Source organism: Geotrypetes seraphini, chromosome 7 (assembly GCF_902459505.1).
Source record: "Geotrypetes seraphini chromosome 7, aGeoSer1.1, whole genome shotgun sequence".
Taxonomy (NCBI): domain Eukaryota; kingdom Metazoa; phylum Chordata; class Amphibia; order Gymnophiona; family Dermophiidae; genus Geotrypetes; species Geotrypetes seraphini.
In genome coordinates, this window is record NC_047090.1 from 160,792,542 (window position 1) to 160,815,666 (window position 23,125).

At 42.7% G+C, this 23,125-nt stretch overlaps 1 protein-coding gene across 1 annotated transcript in view; it reads left to right on the top strand.

Moving 5' to 3' along the window:
* CINP (cyclin dependent kinase 2 interacting protein) overlaps positions 1 to 23,125 on the top strand; it is a 37,501-nt gene that overhangs the window by 5,528 nt on the left and 8,848 nt on the right. The window contains exons 2-5 of the mRNA XM_033953161.1: positions 181 to 269; positions 5,941 to 6,109; positions 15,161 to 15,284; positions 21,855 to 21,981. Coding sequence (XP_033809052.1) covers positions 263 to 269; positions 5,941 to 6,109; positions 15,161 to 15,284; positions 21,855 to 21,981 — 427 coding nt within the window. The 5' untranslated portion in view covers positions 181 to 262. The remainder of the gene's footprint in view (positions 1 to 180; positions 270 to 5,940; positions 6,110 to 15,160; positions 15,285 to 21,854; positions 21,982 to 23,125) is intronic.

The following is a 23,125-nucleotide window of genomic DNA, read 5'->3' on the forward strand; positions in this document are numbered from 1 at the left end:
CTTTCTTCCCTGTGTGTCAAAACACCTCTTATGTATATTTGATGCTCCAGTACATCTTTAAACAAATCTAACTCCTGATAAACTTTGGAACTTCATGACTGTAATATAGTTTTATTTTGAATGAGGGATGGTGGACTGTTTAAAAAGTGGCTATAACATTTTTTTTATTTATATGAGCAGATGCACATATTTAAGTGAGTTCAGATTCAGTTAGAAGAATCCAGCAACATAAAGAAAAACATGAAATTCTTGAAATATCATAATGGAAGGTAAGTGTTGTATGTTAGCAGCATATTATGCAAAGATCATTTTGGGCTTAATTTACTAAGCATTTTCTTTAGTGTCCCTCCAGACCTGCACAGACGGATGGGTTTACGCTCCTCTGCCAGCAGGTGGAGACTGAGAACACACTGAATTCTAACAGTAGTACTAGTGGGTTGTGCAGTCCCTCTTAGGATCAGTCTATTCTCAGTATCTAAAAGATGGAGGTGCTAAGCCTGTGCAGTCCTGTTAGGCCTTTAGGTAGAGACTGTTAGAGGGGATAAGTGGTGGCCTTTTCTGTCCTTTTATCTTGTCTGGACGGAGGTTGGGTCCTGCAGGGGTCCCTTTTTCTTCAGGGGGTGTTGCATTCAGGTGGGCGAGTCCCTCCCTCCATTCCCCCTTCTTGGTAATGGTGTCTCAGATGTACACCCTGCCTGAAGGCACTGACTACAGCTTTGAGAGCCAGAGCCAGTGGGATCTGCTCCTTTAAATTTTTTTTTTTTTTTAAAACACAGAGCCAATCAAAGTCTTAGTGTCGGTCTGAAGGAAGTTTTTTCATTGATAATTTTCTTTCCCTAGCTGCTGGTTTTTGTGAATTGGGCCTGCCACACAAATCACAATGAATGCTTCTTGGCTGAGGAAGAGCTTAGTGTGCTTCCGCCAAGGTTTCAACGAAACCAGTGTTTGTGTTTTCTGCTTGTGGCTGTGCAAGGGGGAATCCTCTTCAGGGCCAGCTTTGCATGCCAGCAAGAAGGATTCCCTAAAAGCCGCAAGGGCAGAGCTGATCATGGGTGGCAGGGAAGCCCAGGGTTCCTTACCGCCGAAGGCTCTGAGGATTCCCCAGCCATCATGTCAGTTGGTGGTACAGAGGCCTGGGGTTCCCTTACCACCACAGGCAATGGGGATTTCCTTGCCATCACGTAGGGATTTTCTGGGGATTTCATTGCCATGGCTTTATAATTTCAGGCCTCTTCAGTGTTCTCAATATCAGGTGAACCTTTTTCAGCAGGTGTTTCTTCTGTGGCAGGAAACTCCACCATTTTGGCAGTCTTCTGCTGAGCTCCCGCCTAGATTAGAAAGATAAGAACAGGTCTTGCAGGTCTATTCCCTGGCAGTGGAGCATGATTCCCTTCCAGCCGTGGGGTTTTCTGTGGATTTTGTGCTTGCAATATACAATGATTACTGCATACACTCAGCTGGTACCCTGGTGCACACTCTGGTGGTCTCAGCCACATCCAGGGGGGTCTGCTCCTTCTGTGTTGGTACTTCCTTCGCCCCTCCCTGCCCCCACTTAATTGGCAGCATCTCTCTTGGGAGGATGAGGTTTTCTTGGCAGATGATCTTTCTCCAGATGAGGACCTGGGTCTCTTGTTTGACCTTCAGGACTCTCGGGGGGGGGGGGGGATAATGCAGACGGCTGGGTGGCAGAGCTGCCTGCAGGGGAGGACACTTCAGTGGTGTACATTTTTCACCAAGAAGAGCTGCAGGAGCTCACTCTCCAGGAGTCCTCTGTTTTATGCTTTGAGGATGATGCCAAAGAGACCCCTTGTGTGGTGGATCCTCTTCTTCAGAGGATTCAGGTAGCCTCACGTTCCTTTCCCATGCATCAGAATATTGTGCAAACACAGTGGAAGGTTCCGGACATCCCTTTTCAGCTGGCACGATCCATGTCCTGTTTCTATCCTATTCCTGGTGCTGATAGGGTCTCCTTATTCCCACCAGTGGTAGATGCAGTGGTTTTGGCCATTGCTAAGGGGCACGCTGTTCCAGTGGAAGGGTGTTCTGCGCTGAGAGACCCCCAGGACCGGAGGATGGAGGCTCACAGTAAACATACATAATATAGAAGGACATAACATGTCTCCAATAATATAAATCACAATAAAATAGAACAGGAATTAAGAAGGGAGAGTTCCATCTCACAGAATAGATATAACCGTCTCACATCAATGAAAGACATGAGCAAAGAAATGGGTTTTCAGTAATTTTCTAAACTTCAACAAATTTCCACTAGATCACTATGAAGGATTATGGATGGGATATGGGATGGGATATCATTTTTATCTATTAGTTTCATAAATGATAGAATTTCAATGATGTATTTATTGATGAATGTTTAACATATATGTATTTGTTGTAAGATGAAAAATGAATAAAGAATTTAAAAAAACCAAAAACAAACCTTCACAAAATCTCAAAATTCCTGACAATGTATTCCATTTTGAATTATATATGAAAGCGAATTGTAAGCCAATGAAGCTTCTGCAAAATAGGAGAAATTTGTTCATAACGAGATGTACCCATCAAAATCCTAGCTGCTGAGTTCTGAACAGTCTGTAATGCTTTTATATGGACTGAAAGCATGCCCAAGTAAATGCCTTGGTGGTCCAGGCGGTGATTTGTGGTGGTCTGGTGGCCAGGGTATGCGTCAGATGGCTGAGCATGTGTTAAATAGGGAGTCCTGGTGGACCAGGAAGTGGCGAAGATTGAGTTGGGATCTTCATATCTTTCGGATGCCATGTATGATTTGTTGCGAGCTTCTGCTAAGTCTGTGGCTTTAGGGGTGGCTACTAGACATACCTTGTGGCTCCGTGGTTGGTCGGCGGAGAGGAATTGGATAAGTTGGTTCAGAGTTTAGGTGACCCCCCAAAGTGACTCGGTTGCCAGAGGACATGCAGTCATAGGGAGGTTGGAGCCGAGGTCAGCTATGAGAGTTCCGCTGATACCGTTCTGGAAGAGTTTCTGCTGCAGCTTCTTCCTCCAGAGGTCGTTTCTTTCAGCAGATGCAGTCTTTTTGGGGTGCCTGATGGGGAAGTCATGACTCTTCTGGTCTCTCCTCCTCTTCTCAACTTGCACAATGATGGTGTTCGGGTCCTTCCCCCGGTTCCTGTAGAAGCTAGGATGAGGGAGTTTTTCTGGGTGGTGGACCAAGATCACATCAGATCAATGGGTCCTGGAAGTGATCTGCAACAGGTATGCTCTCAAGTTCGATTGGCTCATGCCAGATCTTTTTCTCTCCTCCCCTTGTTGGTCCCTTTGGAAGAAACAAACATTTTGTCAAACACTACAGAGGTTACTCAATCTCAAGGCAGTGATTCCGGTTCCCCCTCTAGAGATCCACACCAAATGGTACTCTATTTACTTTGTAGTTCCCAAGAAAGAGTGATCTTTTTACCCCATTTTGTATCTCAAGGGGGATGAACAGTGTTCTGCGAGGGCGGTGGTTTCCCTTCGTGCATCTGTGCCTCGCATCCTGGATTTTTTGCAGGATGGGCTTGAGAGGGTTAGGGTTAGGGTTGCCTGGTCCTCTTTACAGGTTCAAGTTGCAGCTTTGTCATCCTTTAGAGGTCTGTTATGCAGATGGTAGTTGTCTTCTCATCCTGATGTGATCTGCTTCTTGAGGGCAGCAAAGTTGCTGCGTTCTTCAATACCAGCCTGGGATCTCAATCTGGTCCTGTCGGTGCTGGTTCATCCTCCCTTTGAGCCTCTGGGATCTAATATGTTGAAAGTTCTTACCTTGAAGATGGTGTTCCTTGTGGTCAGTTGGAGTTGCAAGCCTTTTCTTGTCGGGATCCCTTCTTGGAGTTTTCTAGGCCACGTGTAGTTCTCTGGCCTGTTCCATCTTTTCTCCCTAAGGTCATTTCCCCTTTTCATGTGAATCAGACAGTTTCCCTTCCAGTCTTGGGTAATCGGAAAGGTTCTCTTGAGCAGCAGCAGCAGTTGTACAAGTTGAATGTCTGCAGAGTTCTCTGCACCTACCTGAAAAAAAACTCAAAAGAGTTTCAGAAGTCGGAACATCTTTTTGTCTTTCTAGTGGGCAGACATAAGGGAGAAGGTGCTTCTAAAGCTTCCATTGCACGCTGGATCAAGGAAACTATTGCCTCTGTGTATCTTCTTCAGAAGAAGTCAGTTCCTGATTTTCTTAAGGCTCATTCTACCAGTGTCAGGAGGCATCCTGGATAGAGGATTCTCTTGTACCCCCGGTGGAGATCTGTAAGGTCTGGTCTTCTCTGCATTCCTTTGTGCATCACTGCCGGGTTGATGTCCATGCACATTGGGATGCTGTATTTGGCGAGCGGGTTCTTGTTGCAGCTCTTCAGGGGTCCCACCCATGATGGGCACTGCTTTGGTATGTCCTATCCGTCTGTGCCGGTCTGGAGGGTTGCTAAAGAAGGAAAAATTAGATCTTATGTGCTAATATTCTTTCTTTTAGTCCCTCCAGACCGGCACAAAACCAACCCAGTGTTTTTTCTTGATGATGCGAAGATGGTTTTTTCTTGGGAATGCTAAATGTCAATTTGGGGGGGTTTTGCTTTTCTTTTTATTGGGGAGAGTAAGTAGTTCATCTGGTTTAGCTGGCAAACTCGGGGAACAGTGTTGGTTGTCCTTTTTCAACAGTTGTGTTATGTTAAAAAAAAAAAAATTGGAGTTCCAGTTGATGTGCTAGTATAGTTCCTGCTTGGCTATTTGTCAGACTGATCCTAAGGGAGACTGCACAGCCCACTAGTACTACTGCTAGAATTCAGTGTGTTCTCAGTCTCCACCTGCTGGCAGAGGAGCATAAACCCATCTGCCTGTGCCAGTCTTAAAGAAAATTAGCAGATAAGATCTAATTTCTCCTTTTCCCTGGAAAGAGAATGAGAAGATAACCTTAGTAAACCATATTCTTTGTGAATGCACTGGGAATCTGCTGTACAGTTAGTCATGCTGGTCACAGTTTTGAAGGATGCAGTTTTATAGAAGGATTTTAACAGAAATGGTAACCTTTTTTTTAAAGGTAGAAACCTACAGCATTTAGCTCACTAGAACAATATTTTTAGAGTCATGTTCTTATGAAACTACCAGACTCTGAAATCTAAATACATTTTTTTTGTATGTGAGGAGGAGAGTGTGGTACAGTTGTTAAAGCTACAATCTCTCAGCACCCTGGTGTTGTGGGTTCAAACACACGTTGCTTCTCGTGACCTTGTGCAAGTCACTTAATCCCCCCATTGCCCCAGGTACATTAGCTCGTCGGGACAGACTGGGAAAAATGCTTGAGTACCTGAATAAATTCTTGTAAACCATTCTGAGCTCTCCTGTGAGAACGGTATAGAAAAATTAATAAATAAAGAATAAATTTATACCCCTTTTACAAAACTGTGCAAGAGGTTTTTAGCATGGGTTTTGTTAAAGGGGGGGTTATTTACCAAATATTTTGGATGCCTGACTAATATTGTAGGTTAAGGGGGAAATTCATCAAGGGGCAATAACTGATTTAGCACGTGCTAAATGCTAAAATACCCATAGAAATATAATGGGCATCTTAGCATGTGCTAAATCGGTTTGTGTCTCTCAATGAATTTCCCCCCTAAGTCGTATATTTTATAAATGTTAAGACCATTTTAAAGTTGCTTTATATTTAGTAGGTTTTAATTCCTTAGTCAGACTGTTGTTTTTCTATCATTTATAAGGTATCTGTATCATGTTTAATAAGATAAAGCAAGGCTGTTATTTTTAAAATACATACTTGCTTGGTTGGTAAAGAGAAAATAACATCACTTGTAGAATGTGCATTTTGTAGCCTTTAATGTGGATATCGTTGAATGGCTTTGCAGTAAGTGTTGTAATATGGTAGGTACAAATAAATAGATTAAAATACATGCTTAGTAAAAATATTTCCTTTTTTTTTTTTTTCAATAGTTAAAAGCCCTGAATTTATTACCCTCAAACGACCAGCCTTATCAGTCAGTGCAAGAAAAATTAAAGACAATGCAGCAGATTGGCATAATCTGATTCAGAAATGGGATAGCTTGAATGATAGTGGATTTAATATTGCAAACAAAATTGTGAACATAAAAATGAATGCCCAGTAAGTATATTCAGATCTCCATGATATTATTGTTTCCATTGTTGGTCTAATCCAGTGGTTCCCAAACCTGTCCTGGGGGACCCTCAGCCGGTCAGGTTTTTAGGATATCCCTAATGAATATGCATGAGAGAGATTTGCATATAATGGAAGTGACAGGTATGCAAATCTCTCTCATGCATATTCATTAGGGATATCCTAAAAACCTGACCGGCTAAGGGTCTCCCAGGACAGGTTTGGGAACCACTGGTCTAATCAGTGCAGATATTTCAGCATCCAGCATACATAGTGAAATAATATGGTGGTTGCCATATTAGTTCGAAATTTTTTTTTTTTTAACTGCCCATTATCCTGTTTTCAACAATGGCCAATCCAGGTCACAAGTACCTAACAGGAATAGATCTCAAAAAGTAGATAGATTCTAAGCTGCTTAGCTGCTTACCCCATAGAGCAGGGGTAGGGAACTCCGGTCCTCGAGAGCCGTATTCCAGTCGGGTTTTCAGGATTTCCCCAATGAATATGCATGAGATCTATTTGCATGCACTGCTTTCAATGCATATTCATTGGGGAAATCCTGAAAACCCCGACTGGAATACGGCTCTCGAGGACCGCAGTTCCCTACCCCTGCCATAGAGAAACAATGGCTATTCACAAATTTAGGGACTTTTCCTCTAGTAACTTGCCCAACCCTTTTTAAACACAGCTTTGCTAACTGCTTTTACTATATTTCCAGCAACAAATTCCAGTATATTAGAATAGGAAGTAGAATAAATTTTTCTCCCATTGGTTTTAAATATGCAATGTAGGAACTTCATGAAATGTCCCCTAAGAGTTAACAATAGTGTGTTTCCTTGTTCTACTCCTCTCATAATTTTATTGACCAAATATCATATATCATCCTTAGCTGTATGTTCTCTAAACTGGAAACCTCTAATCTCTTAGCCTCTTCTTCTCGTGATGACATTTTACGTTTTTTGGAGACTTATTTTAGCATCTTCCGGTCTGCTCTGCAAACTTGCTTGAACAGCCAGACCTGGACATGCTGGCAGTTGTTTGGAAAGAGTTCCACTTGTACACTATTTTCCAGAGCGTTGAATGGCTGTCAAATTCTTTCGAGATCTTTTTAAATCCCTTACCAGACTTATAAGCTGCTACAGTCTTCTTTCTGAAGGCCTCAGACAGCTCTTTTGATTTCACCATGGTGTTCACTCACCACAGCAGTCATGAGCACACCAAACTAAATGTCTGAAGTTTAAGTAGGGAAAACCTCAAAATGCTGAGTAACAATGTTCTAATCATGTGCACCTGATGTGATATACCTGTGTGTGATTTGAACCACTTTAAATAGGAGAATATGTGGGGGTGTCCTAATTTATTCCTGTTAGAATACACACTTTTGTGGATATCTTTTTTTCATGAGTAAATCAAGGAAAATATTTGTTGTTTACCTGTTTACATCACTTTGTTTTCCAGAGATAAATAAAAAAAAATATTTGACATTGATATATGAACATTTCTTAAGAAAGAACTGAATATTTCATGGGGTGTCCTAACTTTTTCACATGACTGTATATACAGTATATGAAAGTAGGCTCACTGGCCAACCAGTATTCTCTATCTGCTGCAGACAGGAGCAGCAGCCCTGGGGAAGGTTTTATCATCTGATCTGCTGTTTTTTTTCTCTCTCTAATACCAGAATGTGGAAGCTTGCTCCCCCTTGTTAGTGACATCAAGCTCTGCTCTACTTAGAGGCAGCCCTGTGGAAGGTTTTATCATCTGAACTATTGTTTCTCTCTCCAGTATCTCTCTCCAGTAGTGAGGTGTGAGAGCTTGCTCCACTCTGCTTTACTTAGAGACAACCCTGGGGGAAGGTTTTAACACCTGAACTGCTGATTCTATGATACCAGTAGTATCAGCATAGTAAAACATAGTAGATGACGGCAAATAAAGACCCGAATGGTCCATTCAGTCTGCCCAACCTGATTCAATTTAAATTTTTTTTATTTATTTATTTTTTCTTAGCTATTTCTGGGCAAGAATCCAAAGCTTTACCCGGTATTGTGCTTGGGTTCCAACTGCCGAAATCTCTGTTAAGACTTACTACAGCCCATCTACACCCTCCCAGCCATTGAAGCCCTCCCCAGCCCATCCTCCCCCAAACGCCCAGACACAGACACAGACCGTGCAAGTCTGCCCAGTACTGGCCTAGTTCAATATTTAATATTATTTTCTGATTCTAAATCTTCTGTGTTCATCCCACGCTTCTTTGAACTCAGTCACAGTTTTACTCTCCACCACCTCTCTCGGGAGCGCATTCCAGCAGTGATTACAGGTAAGAGAAGAACAAGTTCATCCTCATTCTCATTTAATACATCAGAGGACGGGAGAGCAAGAACTTAAAACAGATAGAATGTAATGCAGAGATAGCCAGAAATGAGGAATATATGCCAGTTGAATGTCTATACCTGAATGCGTGCAATAAGACTAATTCTGAGAGATTTGTTAAGTAGCCACCATAACAGAATTATGGATTCCAGATGTTAATTCTCTTATCTTAAAGGATCTCTGACTGTCAGGTTATAAATTGATTCACTGTCCTAGACAATCGAAGAGAGGAGGAGGAATATTCTTACTATACAGATCATTCTTTTCCTTGAAGCTACTAGATAGCCATACTGATCAAGGCTTTGAATACATGATTTGTTGTATGCAAAATCTGGCCAGGAACAGGTCATTAGAGACTTTAGCAAGGGCAATTTCCGTAGAGTGGAGAAGGTGAAAGCCCGTTTGAAGTGGGTCAAGAATATCATGAGAAGAAAGGAAGTCCAGGCAACGGCGTTCAAGTAGTTTGGATAGGAAGGGAAGGAGAGAAATGGGGCGATAGTTGGAAGAAGATGTGGGGTCTAGTGAGGATTTTTTGAGGAGAAGTGTAATTAAAAGGCATGATCATCAGCTACCGAGCCAAGGACGGCAGCATTTCAAAAACAGTGGAGTTTGTGAACTGTTCACAGGCTGCTGTGGTTAAAGTGTATGGTGAGCGGACGAATGGAACCTTTTTGATGAACAGATGTGGTAACAGTTGGGCAGCATGAGTTAGCGATGCGAAAAGTGAACGTCAGCTACAGGTTGGTGTGGGCTGATTGGCACACTACTGTGGAGCAGCTCACCATCCAAATCGATCGACATGTTCAACAACTGGGTCCACCACCAAGCAGTTGTCAGACACATTGCAGTCTGCATAGCTCCAGATACCTCTAGCAACCACCCAGCATCTTATTGAGTCACTCCAGGGTATCTGGCTGCCATTCAGGCTGCCAGAAGCGGTTATTCTGGATATTAGCGGGTGGTTGTAATAATGTGATTTGACTGTGTACAACCTTCCCAAATGCTCAAACTCGCAAGGCTGAACATTGCTAAGATTTTATCTCTTTTATATCCAAAAGCTCAAAATTCCCCTTGATAGATCAAGTCCAATGGGAACCAGTTATCTGGTCCGACCATTATCGTCTAAATTTCTATTTAAAACTGCCCAAAACATTTGCTTAAAATCTCAAGAAGTAACATATATGACAAGATACCTGCAGAGATATTCTGGCAATTGACTATGGAGCAACTAGAGTATTAAGAACAAATGTACAGAAGCTGGAAAGGGCTTGGAGGAAACACCAGTATCAGGAATGTTTTATAAAATGGAGGAGAGAAGTCAAACAATATATGTTAGCAGTAACAGAAACAAAAAAACCTTTTTTCTTTGGCAGCAGCCATTTTCATTCCCCATGGGCCTCTGGGTGTCATGTTTGATCCTTCGCCCCTAGTTTGGGAGTGTTGCAGGAAGGCTTCTGGTAGCAGTTCTTGCACCCATGTATAAAGAAATAAATAATAATAATGGGGGCCTGTCCAGGGTGGATTCCCTCTAGTGCTAATTGCTTTGATTTTGGTGTTGGAGTTTTTTTTAGGTCCCAGAGCAGTGTTTTTTCTGGGCAGTTGCAGGGGAAGGGCCTTGCAGAAAGGCTTCACAGCAGAGAGTTTAGTGCAGGACTGAAGCTCAGCAACGCAGTGTGGCCTCAGTCTATTCCAGACTAGATCAACAGATATTGGACCATTGTAGCCGGCAGTGGGGCTGCTTTGGCTTCACCTCGGGCTGTGGAGGACAATTTCATTGCTAGGAATGGAGCATAGCTCCTCCAGTTTCAGAGTATGACTCCATCTCTGGGTGAGAGATTGGAGAAACTGGGTCTCTTTTCCCTGGAGAAGAGGAGACTTAGAGGGGATATGATAGAGACTTATAAGATCATGAGGGGCATAGAGAGAGTAGAGAGGGACAGATTCTTCAAACTTTCAAAAAATATAAGAACAAGAGGGCATTCGGAAAAACTGAAAGGGGACAGATTCAAAACAAATGTTAGGAAGTTCTTCTTTACCCAGCGTGTGGTGGACACCTGGAATGCGCTTCCAGAGGACGTAATAGGGCAGAGTACGGTATTGGGGGTTAAGAAAGGATTGGACAATTTCCTGCTGGAAAGGGGGATAGAAGGGTATAAATAGAGGATCACTGCACAGGTCCTGGACCTGTTGGGGCCACCGCGTGAGCGGGCTGCTGGGCACGATGGACCTCAGGTCTGACCCAGCAGAGGCAGTGCTTATGTTCTTATGTGTGAAGAAGAACAGACCAGGTGTCCCTCTGGATTCAGAACACAGGCTCTTAGCTGGAATTTAAGCATGGCATCATAAGTTCCACCTTTGGAAGTACAAAGCTGTAAAACCTTATTAGGCCACAGTTCGATCCCAAGATGCAGAGCCTAATAGAAGACAGCTCCATCTCAGAGTGTAAAGCTTAACAGAATGCAGCTCCATCTCAGGCTGCAGAGGCTGATAGAAGGCAATTCTGTATTAGGATGTGGAGCCTAACATAGTGCAACTCTATCTTAGGATGTAGAGCCTGACATAATGCAGCTCCATCTCCCGATGTACAACCTACCAGACCACAGTTCCATCTCCAGATGGAAAGACCAACAAAGCGCAGCTCCATCTTAGGATGGAGACCCCCCAACAGTGCGCAGCTCCATCTCAGGATGGAGACTCCAACAGTGCACAGCTCCATCTCAGCTTGGAGAGTCTATCAGAGCGCAGATCCATTTCTGGAAGTTGTGCCTCATAGTCCACAGATCCATATCTGCAGTTAGCACCTAATAGAGCGCAGCTCCATCTCCACAGGTAGCACCCAGCAGTGCGCAGGTTCATCTCAAAATATAGAGCCTAACAGAGCGTCTCCAGACACAAGGTCTAGCAGATCACAGCTCCATCTCAGGATGTTGAGACTAATGGTGCCCAGTTCCATCTACAGCTGTCGATCTTAACTGACCTACATTCTATCTTTAGTTGCTGACCCTGGCAGCACTCGCCTCCATCTCTTGCTGTAGAACCGACAGACTTAGGCTCCATCTCTCCTGGTAGAGCCCAAGGGAACTCAGCTCTTTTTCAGGAGATGCACCATACCTTCAGCTTCAGTTAATGAGCACAAATCTGGCTCTGGCTGGAGGGGAAATGCAGTCTCAACGCCAAATGGATGGTACAGAGGTGGTCCAGGTATTGTACTCCTCTCACTATACGGGGCACATCTCTGACTACGGATACAGAGTACAGCTTCAGCTCTGGTTGTAGAGCATTGCTCGGATGGGGGAACCAAGTTTAAGCTCTGAAAGTCAATCATGGCTCTATCCTTGCATGCTGAGCCTTGCAGATATACTCTGCAATTCCATGGCTTCTGTGCATCTTTACCTTCGTAGTTTGTCTAGAGCAGTGGTTCCCAACCCTGTCCTGGAGGACCACCAGGCCAATCGGGTTTTCAGGCTAGCCCTAATGAATATGCATGAGAGAGATTTGCATATAATGGAAGCGAGAGGCATGCAAATCTGCTCCATGATATTCATTAGGGCTAGCCTGAAAACCCGATTGGCCTGATGGTCCTCCAGGACAGGGTTGGGAACCACTGGTCTAGAGGGTGACTTCTCTGTGAAATGGGGGACATGAGACTCTTACCCATACATATACCTTCCTCAACTCCATTCCTGTTTTGCTGGAGATTCCAGTTCTTGTTGCATCCTGGTTCCCTAATTGAGTGAGAGGGAGCTCCTCTCCATTCTATCTTGTGGGTTCCTTTCTGTTGGATAACACCATTTTACTTCTGTAGGGCTCCTTCCTACATCTGTCTATCGAATCAGTCTGGTCTGGCACATCTCAGTGCATTGTCAGATCGAGTGGAAGCAGGCCTCTCCATATAGAAGGTTCCTCCTTCTGGCTAGCCACCATTTTCAGTCCCTGGTGCTTGATTTCTGACTGAGTCAGGCGACTCCACCTGGCCATGCAGGGTGGTTATGTCTTTGGGTTGGAGTGCTGCTTCTTTTTGACCTTGCTCTCTACCATTAGGTTAGATGCAGCTACATCTCTAGCTATCAAGTGCATTTTCACCTTTGTATACTACACGTCACCCTCTGCAAGGCTGGAAACAACAGCTTCATCAAAGAGGCACAATTATATCTCAGTATGGTCCGCCAGGATCCACTACTTACATTATGGGCTCATCTCCACTGGTTAAGCACACCTTTGTGCTTTTTGGCATCCTAAGTGCCTCTTTGGCCTAAGACGTACAATTTTGGCTCGGTCTGCAGACCTTATCAGTGTATGGTTCTTTGGTATACCATCTTCTTTAGGACAGGGGCATGCCTCCTTTAGCTCATTTGTTTGCCCTTGTTTCTCTCTGTCTCAGGGGAGGAGACTGTTCTCTCCCTACTGGGATTCCTTAGGGTTCCACAGCCAGTGGACTCAGTGTTGGTTGTGGGGCATTTATTCCCCATATTTGCTTGGGTTTCCTGCCCTTTGTTTGGGACTTACTGCTTTGCTACATCCCACTCATTCTGGATTCATCTGCTGCTGGTGACAGGGAAGGAACAATTATGTATCATACCTGATAATTGGCTTTCCTGTAGTGATAGCAAATGAATCCAGGATCTCATCCTTTATGTTCCTTGCCTTTGCTCCATAGGGATTGGCCCTATAAGAGTGCTGGCTCCGGTTTCAACAACTGTGAGTAGGAAGTTCTTTGCCGACTGGCTTTTCATGTGGATCCTGCTGCTTTGTTACAAGGAATACTGGCTGACCAGTGAGCCTTCCTTCCTATATATATGGGATAGAGCTCAATTTTGGAGCTCTCTATCTTTGCCTGCTGGTGGATGGTCATAACCCACTTGTTATGGATTCATCTGCTGTGACTAAATGAAAGACATTTATCAGGTGTGATAATAATTGTTCCTTACATTACGTTACCAATTATTTCTATTCTGCCTATACCAAATCCTGGTTTGAGGAGGATTACATAATACAAAACCAGCAACATAGTCTTAAAGTTATGATTAATTAGTAATAACATATTTTCTCATGACAAAATATGCTTCCTTTCGTAAATTACCTGATCAGGTAAAGTATTCCAAAACTTAGCTGCTTGGTATGAAAATAATATAGAACAAAAAAATCTGTTAGATTTTAAACCCTTGCAAGATGAAAAAACTAACTTTAGAAAAATTCCAATTTTTATATTTAGAATATAGAACTATTATTAGTGAAAATATATAAGGCCTTTTTTACAAAGCTGTGCTAGCAGCTGCCGCAAGGCAACAGCCCCGAAGCTCTTTAAATCTCTATGGGCTTCGGGGCCGTTAGCGCAGTGCAGCCGCTAGCACAGCTTTGTAAAAGAGGCCGTTAGAGTGGAGCCATTCCATGAATAATTGATACATCCAGGTCAAAATGTGTACAAATCCAATAATATATATTTTTTTTCAGTTCAATCTGTTTATTAAGTGTTTTACAGATAGAAGAACAGCAAAACTATCAATGGTCCACCAATAGTATTTTAACAAGATAGAGCCTTTTCTAAAATCTGCAGGAGTGCATGTGTTTGCTTGCATTTGCAGTGGGAACAGCTGTTTCACAAAGATATATGATGAAATATTGAATGAAGTTAATTAATCATGGACATAATGGCTCAGATTCTATAAACAGCACCGTTTTGGCGGCTACCTAAAAGCGGCCGTTGATCGGATAGAGAGAGAAACATGAAGCTGGGAGAGACTTGATAACGTTTACGGTTCAGTTGAAATCAGTACTCCATCTGACCCTTTAATTCTCAACTAGAGATTGGATGGGTGGGGGGAAATTGGTTGTGGTTATAGAGGTGAATAACACTTTGTGTAAGCTACTTCATGATGTTTAACATTTGTATTATAACTGTTATTTTTACTTGCATAGTTTATCATGAATAGGATTTTAAGATAGTTGTAATGCTTAGAGTTTACTTGCACTGTTGATATGAATAAATAATTTTTTTTAAATAATTTTTCCTTGTGTGCATCACTTTGCACTGGTCCATATAGCTGCCCAGTTCTCCTAGTCTCATAAGATCTTCTGTTATTCCTGACAATCCTCTGCTCTTTTAACAACTTTGAATAGCTTTTATGTCAACTACAAATTTGATCACTTCACATGTTGCTGCTTTTCAAAGAAGATTCAACCTGGATTTAAGTTAATTTGGACATTATGTTCTGTTTTATTAATTTAGGCTTAGAATGCAAATGACATGACAGTTTTGGAGTAAATAATAAGTAAAATGCACATGGCTGGATGCTCTTGAGCTATTGTATTGTGCTTATTTGTATTGCTCAATACAAATAAGCACAAAGTGAGAACCTTTCCACTTTAAATATTCCGCTAGAAAGTTATGGGGAGATTGTGTTCATCTGTGTGTTATTTCCTATCTCGGGAGAGGGAGGATGGGAGAGATTGTGCTTTAGTGTGGTGTGCTGTTTACTACAGTCGAATTTCATGGTGGTTGGTTTGGTAACACAGGAGTTACAAGGAGTTTGTACTTATTTAACAGAGTTCCATGTTCACTACACCTGGAAAATGCCATAGAAAGATAGATATTGAATCTAACAGATAAAGTTAAAAAAAAACATTTTTTTAAAGGATTTCTGGATTTTAACTTTGGTGTTTTTTATTTAGGTTTAGAGAAAGTAAGCTGGAGATACATTGTGACAACAATACTGCTCAGTCTGAGAATATATGTTCAAACAATGAAGAACTTCAAGGGTACTGCACAGAGCTGCTCCATACTTTAGAAAAAATGGTAACACCTCTATTAGCAAAATGCACTCAAAATGAGCAGGTGAAACACTGCCAGCTCCTCTGTGGTCCTTCTGCCATCTTAGACTACTAGTTCGAATTAAACCTAAAGTCTTGCTTTTTACAGCAGAACTGGAATCAAAGTATTGTAGACTCTCAGCTATCTAGCACCCATGAGGATTGGTGGATACTGGATAACTATTTTTTGGTTACTTGAAAGTTACTGTAAAGAAATACTGTATCAGCAGGCAGTCATTTCTGGCAAAACCTCTCCCTCCGTCTGGCCCCCCTAAGTAGCAGAGCTGGTCCTGACAATACCCCTCCCTCCCTCCAAATGGCCCCCAAAGCTAGGGTTATCGGATTTCCTCTTTAAAAAAAAAAAAAGAGTAGACTTGGCCCTGCCCCGCCCCCACACTAACCTCATATTTTCTTCCCTGAGCTCACAAATTGCCGATAAATATCTTCCTTCTTGGGGCCATGACACCCATAACGCTTCATGACATTCATTCCTACCAGAACACCTGAACTTGGTCAAATGTGCAGAACAAAGAAAGACCCGATGCAAGTACAGGAATATACACAAACGAAACCCTAAGGTGGCAGGCTCTGCATGCAGCACAACACCAGAGAAATAGAAAGAAATATGTTTCTTCCTGACAGCAGATGTAAATTCTGAAAACTGACACATCTTTTCCCAGTCTCTGGTTGCATTTCCTTCTGTCTATGATCTTAATTTTGATTCCAGTGTCTTATCCATTTGCTGTTTTTCTTTCCTTCTTCATTCTCTGCCCTATATCCATCTTTGGCATTAACTTTTAAGATTCAACTTTCTTCCGTTTTTTTTTCTCCTCAAATGTCTTCCCTTCCCATCTATCCATGTGTACCATCCTCTCCCTCTTTCTTCTCCCCTATATTCATAAACAGCATTTCTTCCATTTTCTTACCTTCCCCACTCCTCCCATCCCTATGCACCATCTCTTCCCTTTCTCTCCCCTTCTCCAACCCTCCCATCCCTGTGCACTATGTCCTTCCTCTCTCTCCCCTTCCCCTCCATCCATGTCTACCATCTCCTCCCTCTCTTATGGTCTGACATCTGTCTTCCCCCTTTCCCCCTCCTATGGTCTGGGATCTTTCTCATCTCCTTCCCACAGTCTAGCATCTCTCTCCCCTCCTTCCTTTCCCTTCTCCCCCCCTTTGTGGTCTGGCATTTCTGTCTTTCCCTTCCCCTCCCCCTGCCTTAGTCAGGAATCCCTCCCTCCCTCCCTCCTTCCCTTTCCTGGTCTGACATCTTCCCTTCCCCTCTTCCCATAATCTGACCCTTTCTTTCCCCTTCTTCCCCTGCAGGTCTAAGGTATCTTTCCTTCCCTTTTCTCCCCATCCCTGCAGTCCAACATCTTTCTTACTACCACTAACCCCCCCTCCCCGGGATCCGGTGCTTGCTTATTCGGCACTGCTGTAAACTCTTCGTACCGTCAGCAGCCTGAGTGAATTAAACACACTGCCTTCAGTGATCCAGAAGCTTTTCATCTGCAGAGAAAGCTTCTGGTCGCCAAAGGCAGCTCTGTTTAGTTCACTCATGCTGCCAATGCCACAAAGAGTTACAGCAGCACTGGGTGAGCAAGCATAGGATCCCATGGGGGGAGGGGAAGAGAGGACTCTGGTTAGGTATGCAGGGGTGGGGGGGAGAGGGAGGTGGACTCTGGATAGGTGCGTGAGTGTAGGGTTACTAGATGTCTGGTTTCCCCAGACAAAAGTTCTAAAATTTAAAAACAGCCCGGATGCCTGACAGAGTCCTCAAAGGACACGTCCAGGGAAATATGGACTTCTGGTATCCCTACCCGAAGCTGAAGAGCCGGTCCTGACAAATCCCCTTCCAGGCCTGAGGCAGCAGCAGCAGCTGCTGATCCTGACAACCCCCCCCCCCCCCCCTGGCACTGAAGCAGCAGCATTAGCTGATCATGACAACCCTCCTTCCTCCCTTACCGAGGCAGCCAATGAACAGAAGAAGCGCCATAAACATAATGATAATAATAATTTATTCTTATATACCGCCAGACCACAAATGGTTCTAGGCGGTTCACAGCAGATAAGGCTGAACATCCAGCGAATATACAATTCAAAAAGATACATCAATTTCTAGAATGTCCACAATACATGTTATATTTAAAAAGCAATTAGGTAGCTTAGGTTACAAATTTGTCAAATAATTGTGTCTAATAGTTTTCTAAAAAAAATAATAAGATGAGAGACTCCTGGCATGATTTTGCCAAACCAGGCGTTCTCGAGAAATCTCTTCAAACAACACGCTTTGACAGTAGGATATGTGAATAACTGGACTCTACTTGTGGGCTTATTGGAGTGATTTAAAGAGAAAGGGAAAACAAGGTAACCTGGGGACATAGCGAAGATTGATTTGAAGCAAATACATGCGAATTTGAATAAAACTCTAGCCTCAATCAGTAGCCAGCATAATTTTTGGTAATAAGAGTAACATGTTCCCATTTTTTCAGACCGAAAATCAGTTGGACAGCAGAGTGAACCCAGCCTGGGTAGAAATGCCTCTCTCCTGTGAGTCCTGCCCCTGTGACTCAACACTGAGCTCAGTAGCCCAGTGCATGCTGTGACCAGTAGTTCCGCATTTGATTAGCATCTCCTGCTACCCAGAGGTATAATATTAGCATGGGGGAGGGAAAGCAATTCTGTTACAATTACATAACAGAAATATACCCTAAAATTCCATCAGCTATGAAAGGATTGAGAAGCCACAGTCAGTACTCAGATATAAACAGTGATGCTTAATCTTGAGTTAGTGACTCCAAATGATGAGGGTCAAGAAACACATTCTCTCTTTAACCTGATATTTAACCAAATATTACAGTATTTAGGATATTCTAGGACAGTGGTTCCTAAACCTGTCCTGGGGGACCCCCAGCCAGTCAGGTTTTCAAGATATCCCTAATGAATATGCATGAGAGAGATTTGCATATAATGGAAGTGACAGGTATGCAAATCTCTCTCATGCATATTCATTAGGGATATCTTGAAAACCTGACTGGCTGAGGGTCCCCCAGGACAGGTTTGGGAACCACTGTTCTAGGAAAAAGGCAAGTTTAAGGTTTGAAGCTGATACCAAAGGAACGTTCCCTGAAGCTTAGGAGAAAGATCTGGAAATACATGTACCTTATGGGGGATAATTCAAGCGAGTGCACGCAAATGGAAATTCTACTGTGGCAATTAAGTGTGTAATTGTCATTATAGTATACTAGCATAAGTCCTCAGTTACACATATAACTTTAAGCATGAGCACTTATGCTAACTCTCTAGGAAACATAAATGCTGCAGTTGTGGACATAATTACAGTATTCTAAAAGCGAGTCAGTGCTTGGCACAGCCCTGTCCTCCTCACATTCAGGCACTATAGTGCCTAGGTACAATTACAAATGTAACTGCAAATTATGTTCAGTTAGTGCCAGGAATCACCAATTATTGGTTGTTAGATGCAAATTGATAGTAATTGTGCAATTTATGTGCATAACTGGCCCTATTTGTAACTTAGCATTTTTTTTTCTCCTTCAGCTTTGTCTGCGGTGTTCTTGCTCACATGTTTAAAGACAATAGACTGTTTTCAGTCCAATTCTTTATATGTGAGGTTGCAAACCATTGACTCCTGAGGAAGGCGTGTTTTGCCGAAACAAGGACCGTGTAGGGTCCGGTTGGATTTTTAACCACTGTATTTTTTATCATTGTACTTTTTTAATTGAATTTTCATGGTTTTATATGTCAGTGGTTTAATAAATTATCTCCAGAACATCTGTATCCATAGTTTTTGTTTATATCGTGGATTGTTTTCACTGTGGGATCATTGGGTCTCCCCATTTTTCTTTGTTGTGCCGCCTATTTTGTAACTTCCATGCACAATTTTGCATGCTAAGCACAAAAAAATGTGTGCACAAGATTACAGAATGAGGGGGTATGTGAATGAATATTGATAAAAGTATTTTAAAACTAATCTCTATCGAGAGAATTCTAAAGGAGGCAACCACTATGCCCTGGTTAAATGACTCCTGATTAAGGGCTAAATTCACTAACCTCAGATCCATGTCCGTTTGCATGCAGGCCGACGAATTCACTAAAGGCCTGTAATGCAAATGGAAACGATCGTTGGCATGCCCCCCAGCCAACTGCAGGAGAAACAGCCTCCTGTCACTGCTGTCAGGGCTTCTGCCGGCTTTTTAAATTTTTTTTTTTTTTTTTTAAATCGGTCAAGATACAGATACCCCGTTTCTAGATGGTGAGGTTGGTGATTGCATCAGTGGCACGGGATCTCCCCGGATTTGATGGAGGTCTATCTGCACATTCCTATTTTTCCAGAGCACAGGAATTTTTTGCATTTCTGTGTTCTGGAACATTTTGGCCTTGCCCTTTGGACTGGCCATGACACCACGAACCTTCACTAAAGTAATGGTGGTTGTTGCAGCACACAAGTACATCCATATCTGGATGATTGGTTAATAAGAGCCCAATCCAAAGACAAACTAGCAGTTCAAAGAGTGATTCAACTGCTGCAGAGGCTGGGCTGGGTAGTCAACTTTTGAAAAAGCTGCTTCGAGCCAACGCAGATCTTAGAGCAGGGATGGCCCACACTTTTTTGGCTCGCGAGCTACTTTAAAATGACCAAGTCAAAATGATCTACCAACAATAAATTTTTTAAAAACACAAAGCACACTGTACCCAGAGAAAATGTTATCATTTGTATTCGGGGGTTTTTTTTCAAGGCAGATGACTTTAAAATATGCAATGTCACCTCAGTAACAACTATACAAAAATAAGACAAATATACCCCCTCCCCTTTTACTAAACTGTGATATCAGTGTTTAGCGCAGGGAGCTGCGCTGAATGCCCCTCACAGCTCCCGATGCTAAAAACCACTATCGTGGTATAGTATAAGGGGGCCATAGTGCAAAATATAGACAGCACTAAATTGAAAATAAAATCATTTTTACTACCTTTTTGTCTGGTGATTTCATGAATCTTTAGTTGCACTTCCTTCTTCTGTAAATCCAATATTTCTTTCTTTCTGCCTCCCCCCAAAGCCATCGCGCTGATTTCTCTACTTCTCTGATTATTTTTCTCTCTCCCTCTGCCCCACCTCCCCCCCCCCAAGCCACCACGCCAATTCCTCCCTGTCCACAAGCCTTCACCTCCAATGTCAATTCAGTTATCAGAGAAGAAGTTCCAGGCCAGCTAGGCAGCGATTGCTTGGCACAGAACTTCCTCTCCGATGTCAGAGGTGAAGTCTTGTGGGTCCGGCACTTTTACACGCCTGGCCTGGCTCGGGAATGAAGGAAGAACAAGAGCGCAAAAGCAATACGATCAACTCGCGTTGCCTTTGCAATCGACCATTTGAGCAGAGTATCTTGGAGTCTGGTTTGACACAAGGGAAAACAAATCTGCATCAAATACGGGAGTTTTTAGAGTTAGACTGCTCAGACGATCTGGCATTATTTACAAGTGCTAGGATCAATAATTGCGACCATGGACGTAGTCCCCTGGGCAATGGTGCACTTGCATCCACTCCAGGATGTGCTCCTCTTGATGGTGCCCGCAGAGGGATGTGCTCCAGCAGCAGCTGCCTTAGATAGCAGAAGCTCGTTGCAGTCTAGATATAGCGAAACGTGACATAACACAACATAAAATCAGATTTCTTTTTGTTTTATATCATTCATTTTCTAATTAGAGATTCCCTGTGTTCATCCCATGCTTTTTTGAATTCTATCACCGTTTTCATCACCACCTCCCTCAAGAGAGCATTCCAGGCATCCACCACTCTCTGTGAAAAAGTATTTCCTTACATAACTCCTAAGTCTTCCACCCCACAACCTCATTCGTGCCCTCTAGTTTTACCATTTTCCTTTCTCTGGAAAATATTCATTTCTATATTAATATCTTTTGAGTATTTAAATGTCTGTATCATATCTCCTCTGTCCCTCCTCTCGAGTATACATATTCAGGTCTTCCAGTCTCTTCTTGTACCTCTTTTGGCACAAGCCCCATGCCATTTTTGTTGCTTTTCTCTGGATTGCTTCAAGTCTTTTTGCATCCTTAGCCAGATATGGCCTCCAAAACTGAACACAGTATTCCAGGTGGGGCCTCACCAGTGACCTGTAAAGGGGCATCAACACCTCCTTTCTTCTTATGGTTATGCCTCCTTCTGGCTACAACCACTGCCTTGTCACACAATTTTGTCACCGTCAGATCCTCAGACACTATCATTCCAAGGACCTTTCCGTGCATATCAGCCCCTCACCTCCTAGTGCATACGGTTCTCTGCTATATCATGGTAATAACAGAGATAAATTTGTTCAGATGTTATTTACATTTTCACCCCCTTATCCCTCCCCAACTCCTCTCTCAACCAATCAGGTTCTGTAATCTTTTTATATATTTACTTCAGATCTCAGCTTTCAATTAACTTATTAATGAAATTTATTAATAGCTTTGTATCCTTGTTAATTGAATGAGATGTTTTCATTAGCCCTAATATATCTGAATATCTCAATTCTCTGCGTTTAAGGGAAAAATACAGATGAAAATGATAAAGCTGTCATCAACATTTAAAGGAATCTGTGATCTGCAAACATATCAGCATGGAGATACTCAGAGAGCACCTCTCTTTCATACATGGCCAACTACGTATTTTTGTAAGTGGACTGAATGCTGCTTAGTTAATTTGAATGTTTCACAGCAGGGTAGAAATAACTGTTTTAATTTGTTCCAGGTCTTAAAATTTATTTATTTATTTTTTTTCTCTATTAGCATTTCAATTTTTACATGATCACAACAATCATTCCAAATAAACAAACTATTTAAAATAATATGAGGAAAGAAATAATAAAAAGGAAAATTATTTATTTTGGTCTATTAGTTAGTCCACTATATGTGGGGGAGAGAGTTTAAACAAGTCGGACTAAATCAAAATCAAACCATCATTAGGAAAAAAGAATGATACCCTTACATTAACCCTGTTTCTAGACTTAAGAGCCATCCTCTTGTACGTTAGCAGGGGTACTTGCAGAAATCACATTTTTACTCATTATAAATCTTGACAATTGTGAACATAAGCAATGCCTCTGCTGGGTCAGACCTGAGGTCCATCGCGCCCAGCAGTCCGCTCACGCGGCGGCCCAACAGGTCCAGGACCTGTATAGTAAACCTCTATCTATACCCTTCTATCCCCTTTTCCAGCAGGAAATTGTCCAATCCTTTCTTAAACCCAAAAACTGTTCTCTGCCCTATAACGTCCTCTGGAAGCGCGTTCCAGGTGTCGACCACACGTTGGGTAAAGAAGAATTTCCTAGCATTCGTTTTGAATCTGTCCCCTTTCAACTTTTCCGAATGCCCTCTTGTTTTTTTATTTTCTGAAAGTTTGAAGAATCTGTCCCTCTCTACGCCTTTCATGATCTTGTAAGTCTCTATCATATCCCCTCTAAGTCTCCTCTTCTCCAGGGAAAAGAGACCCAGGTTCTCCAATCTCTCAGCGTATGAAAGGTTTTCCATCCCCTTAATCAGTCGTGTCGCTCTCCTCTGAACTCTCTCGAGTAACGCCATATCCTTCTTAAGGTACGGCGACCAATACTGGACGCAGTACTCAAGATGCGGATGCACCATTGCCCGGTACAGCGGCAGGATAACTTCTTTCGTTCTGGTTGTAATACCCTTCTTGATTATACCTAGCATTCTATTCGCTCTCTTAGCAGCCGCTGCACACTGTGCCATCAGCTTCATTGTCATGTCCACCATTACCCCCAAGTCCCTTTCCTGGGTACTCTCAGTCAATAACATCCC